The sequence below is a fragment of the Ictidomys tridecemlineatus genome, chromosome 6 (assembly GCF_052094955.1).
Source record: "Ictidomys tridecemlineatus isolate mIctTri1 chromosome 6, mIctTri1.hap1, whole genome shotgun sequence".
NCBI lineage: Eukaryota > Metazoa > Chordata > Mammalia > Rodentia > Sciuridae > Ictidomys > Ictidomys tridecemlineatus.
This window is the reverse complement of record NC_135482.1, coordinates 92,591,779-92,596,772: the sequence shown is the minus strand read 5'-3', so window position 1 is coordinate 92,596,772 and position 4,994 is coordinate 92,591,779. Positions and strand designations below refer to the sequence as shown.

General features: G+C 39.2%; 1 protein-coding gene across 1 annotated transcript; it reads right to left on the bottom strand.

The window, feature by feature from the left end:
* Positions 1–537: 537 nt before the first annotated feature.
* Positions 538–4,053, bottom strand: Mgp (matrix Gla protein). Its single transcript, XM_005331884.5, has 4 exons — positions 3,908–4,053; positions 2,492–2,524; positions 1,333–1,408; positions 538–904 (listed from the first exon to the last, which is right to left on the bottom strand). The coding sequence occupies exons 1-4, from the start codon at positions 3,966–3,968 to the stop codon at positions 763–765; spliced, it is 312 nt and encodes a 103-aa protein (XP_005331941.1). The 5' UTR covers positions 3,969–4,053; the 3' UTR covers positions 538–762.
* Positions 4,054–4,994: the final 941 nt, after the last annotated feature.

Below are 4,994 nucleotides of genomic sequence, written 5' to 3'. Positions count from 1 at the left end.
TTCTGTTTATCTAAATGTTTTAAAAATAATTGGCTTTTAAAGCAAGTTTATAAAAATGTACTATAAAATGTATAGCATACATCAAAGCAAAAAAAATGGGGTATTTAGGCTATGTAAATATGATTATTGATAAAGTAAGTTTAAGTCTATCATCTTGCCATTTGTTTTCCATTTTATCATTTTTCTTCATTTTACATCTTTCTAGTTTACTGATACAGAGGGCACTTTTATTTTTTACCTTGTATAAAAGATAAACAACAAATGGAGTGAACCCTATAATTGTCACATGAACAGTTAGAAAATCCTGTAAAACACGAAATAGGAAACAGTCGTTCACTAATCCCAATGTAAAGAGGGTCTAGTAAATTGTGGTTGGGTCAGTGCCTTCTAGGTTTTATTTATTTATTTTTTCTATGTAATTGTGCTTCTAACCAACACTAGAGGCAAGATTAACAGAATCTCCTTATTCTGGGTGAGGTGGACCCTGCATGGTTCAACTATCTCAGCATTTTCCCAGAAGAAATCAGATTCACAGAATGAAACTTATCAAATCAGAAGTTTATTATGTAAAACTACACATGTCGACACACTGCGCTTTCACGACTGACAACTCTGGGGACAGGAAGGAGGGGTGCAGCCAGACAAGAGATTATATAGAAAATGAGCATCGTGTATGTGTCTTTGTATTTCAGTAATGCTACTGCAGGGGAGATATAAACCAGCCTTCAGGCTCCAGAACAAAAGAGACATTTTTTCCCCTTCTCATTTGGTCCCTCGACGCTGTCTAAAGTAGCGATTGTAGGCAGCATTGTATCCGTACATCATGGCATAGCGTTCGCACAGTCTGAAGTCATCACAGGCTTCCCGATTGATCTCATGGGCAGGCTTGCTGCGCTCTCGGACCCTGGAAAAGCAGAAAGAGGCCCAGATTGAGAGGCACAAAGAAAGCCAGGAAATAAGAATGAGGAAAAGTGAAAAAAAGAAAGTACAGGGAATATTGGAGAGAGCCATTTCCCCCAATGTGAAGAGACATTTGCAGAACAGGGAGGGATCAGGCAGAACAATTTTATTTATTTGCATATTTTAAATGAAAACAGAACTATTCTCTCTGTCCTTTCCCTCCTTCTTCTCTCTCTTCATCTTTCATAAGAGTCTTCGAGCTATTCAGTTGTTTTCTGTAGATTGGCTTGAAATCAAAGAATTTTAAGACATTAAATATCTATGATGAACTCTGTGATAAAACCCTTTTTCTCACTCCATTCAGACAGGTGATGCTACGCTGTAAAATATACAACATACTTGTGGAGACCCTCAACAAGTCCTGTCACCCACCTCTCTTGGGCTTTAGCTCTCCATCTCTCCTGTGGGGACATAAAGGTGTTAGCGTTCCTTCTGTTAATGAAGGGATCTGAAAACAGAAAAATAAATGAATACAACTTTAGGAAAACAGTAGCTGAAAATATTTTTATGAATATCCCGTATAAATTTATTTGAAAGGAAATACATTTCTTTTTTAATATGTATTTTTTTCTTTATATATGACAGCAGAATGCATTATAATTCTTATTACACATATAGAGCACAATTTTCCATATCTCTGGTTGTATACACAGTATATTCACACCAGTTTGTGTCTTCATAACTGTACTTTGGATAATAATGATCATCACATTCCACCATCATTAATAACTCCATGTCCCCTCCCTTCCCCTCCCACCCTTCTGCCCTATCTAGAGTTCATCTATTCCTCCCATGCTCCCAATAAATTTCTTATTTCTAATAAATTCATTGTACTTTATGTCATCAGAGATAGGCCAAAATCAAAGCAGAGGATAAAGCCTATTCCATAAACTGCTTGAGCCAAATAAAATAACTCATTTAAGTGTCTTAGAGACTTGTCACATGGGCCACAGAATTTTTCTTTGGTTTGTCTTTGGGCAATGACTTTGCCTTTCTTGCTTTTGGTAAATCCTACTCTCTGTGTTTTTAATTTATTTGAGGAGAAATTCTCTCTGTCCTCAGGACTTAGAAAATATAACTTAGATTACCATTACTGAGCAGTTTAAACACTAAAAATAATGAACAAATACCACACTCAGTCTTTGTAAGTCCAGATATTCAACAGCACTCAGCTTAAAGCTGACACCCTAGTCTGTCAGCGGAGTTGGCCTTCCACTCTGTACTTTACCATTTGTCATTTGTCCTAGTTTTCCATTTGTGTGGTGGATGTGGTGCCGACTTAAAATTTCCAGATGAGATCGTATGGCTCCTAAGCATGTTGAATGCAGTTTAAATGTCATCTTATACTATTCCAAGCTTTAAATATTGCTCATTTGGTGGTTTTTACAGTCATTTTTATATTTTCTTTAGTTTTCCAAAGGAGGCCCTCTTTGTCCTCCTTGTTATGTCTTACCAGTTCATTTACTTAAAAACAGGGAGAAAATTCTTTAATGCAGGAAATTTAAAATTCGGAAGTCAAGTATTCACTTACTAATTTCATAGGATTCCATGCTTTCATGAGATTCTGGAATTAAAAAAAAAAAGGTTTCATTATATAATTAGTTTTCAGACACTGCAATGGTCTAAATTAAGGATAGATGGAGAGGAAAGAATAAAAAAATGTGAAGGATATATTTAGCCATGTGGTTAATACAAATTTCAGGAATCTAGGATTTATGAGCTGTTTCCCTAGCTCTGTCCTTGCTGTGGACATCTCTACCCTTGTTTATCTGATGTCGAAAGAGGCAGTAGCCTGTTTTGGCTAAGATTTCCCAAGTTCTATGAGGTCTTAAGTAAAGTAAGACATGTTAGGTGCTGTACAGAAGTCTCCAGAGTGCTTTCTCTTCTGATTTATTCAGAGCCTATTTGAGAATTGGGTCAAGGAAGTTAGAGGGGATATGAAAACAGCCAGGCCTCTCCAGGCAGGAGAGCTCCAGGACCCTTGCTCTGCTGGGCTTTACCAGGACAAGTTTCTAAGAGGTTCTGTAAGCCTCATAGGAATGTGTGTTAAATTGGCAGCTGCAGAAACCACTGGATCCAGAGAAAACTTGTACGGGGCACAATGCCAATGCAGAGGATGTCAAAGCAGAAGATTCTTCTTTCTACTGCTCTCCTGAGCACAGCAGGTAAATCTGACAATAAAAGGCATAAATATATACATCTCTATACATGCACAAATTAGTTTTCTTGAAAACTTAAAAAGGGGGTGACAAAATAAATCTCCTTATGCAGAAAATTTGTGAATAATTTCAAGGGTGAGGAGCAGAATGCTTAGCATTGTTAATGCAATTTAGGCTTAAACCTGCTAAAAGATCCAGGTAATTGAAGCAGAATTATGTAAACAGTTTCACTTGAAATTTCCTTCTATACTTTTTGCAGAAACACAGATATATTTAACAACATAGAAACCAGAAAAAAAATTATTCATTTTTTGACAAGAGAAGTTACAAAATAGATTCCCGCCCCCCCCCCGGAATTCTTTAAATGTAAAACTGCTTTAAAATTAATTCACTGAACAAATGTAGCAAGTTCATGACATTGTCCTGTCCCCAGAAAGGGATGTACTTAGTATTTCCTATGCAAACTGGTTTTCTTAAAGGTAAAAAAATTCAACCAATATCTTTAAGCCATCAATCCCAAAGTCTAAATCCATAGCCTTAAAAATGAGAGCGCAGGGGCTGGGAATTTGATATCTTCTTCCTAAAATATCTAAGTCTCTAGGTGTACCACTGAAAGGATTTAACTGTGAAGTTCTTATAAGTGCCTGGATATTTTACAATATAAAATAGACTTGTTGGAACTGATGGGTATCCCCTGAGATTCAGAGAGAAAAGGAGAGGAAAAGTGGAAGTAAACAGAAGTCAGAGGCAGGAAAGGAAAAAGAGAGACAGCAGGGAAGATTTCTCACCATAACACAAAGTTGCCACTGCTAAGGCAGCCACAATGGTGAGAAGCAGCAGGCTCTTCATGGTCTCTTGGGCGTGCTGTGGGTGGGTCTCTGTCTTGCACAGCAGCAGTAGGCAGAGGCTCCTACAGGCTGTTAGGGAAAGCCTGAGGGGTTTTTATAAGAATTGGAGCTGCTGAAAGGGGAGGAACCAGTGGGAGGGGGCTGGAAAAGGTGGAGGCTGGTTGGCACTAAACTAACACTGGGACTTTTCCCAAATATTCATTCCTTCCAGATATTATCTACTCAGAGTGGGCAGTTTTCCCTCACTCCTGGTCCTGGCTGTGCTACAGCAGGAGGCTGCCCTGGTGCAGAAGTTGTGGACACCCTATGTTTGGGGCCAGGCCTGGGCAAAGATCCACAAAGAGGGGAGTTGCCACAAACAAATGTTTGCTTTTCTAATTTCTTCTCTGATCTACCCTCCTGGCTCTGACTGCTGGCCTTTTGGGGCTTGATTCACAGACAGAGCCACAGTGTTCTGTTTGTTCCCTAGACGGAGGAGTAGGACAGGCCCCTGGGGGGAAAAGAACCTCACTTCCTAACTGGCTACAACTTAGACATCTTCACAGTAGGGCTGAATTACCAATCCTAGACCCCATGCACCTTTTGCATTTTTCCAAGGGCTCAGCTGGCTAGCCCAGAGATCCCAGAGATCTCATCAGTTCTGTTTGTTAAATTAACTCCCTTGTAACTTATCCAGTTTTGTGATGCTAGTCCAAACCTGTGAGGTAATGGATCTCTTAGGCTGATATCATTGATGGAGAAAGTGCAACAAGGAGAGTAGGGTTCTCATTTTCTGAAAACAATGTGTTGCCAATTAATTCAAGAGGCTTTTAGTGAGTGGCCGAGAAGGTGCAAAGTACTTGGTTAGATGCTGTGTGGGGGCTACAAACAAGACACACCCCTTAGTAAGTAGTAGCTCCTCACTATAGGCTTTGCTCTTTGGCTATAGTGTATCTTCACATGCAAGTCTTCACTTTTACAATACACTGAGGGTCCTGGGGTGCTATGACTTTTCTTAAGGAGGATTTCCACTTGGTGCTTGTGGGTA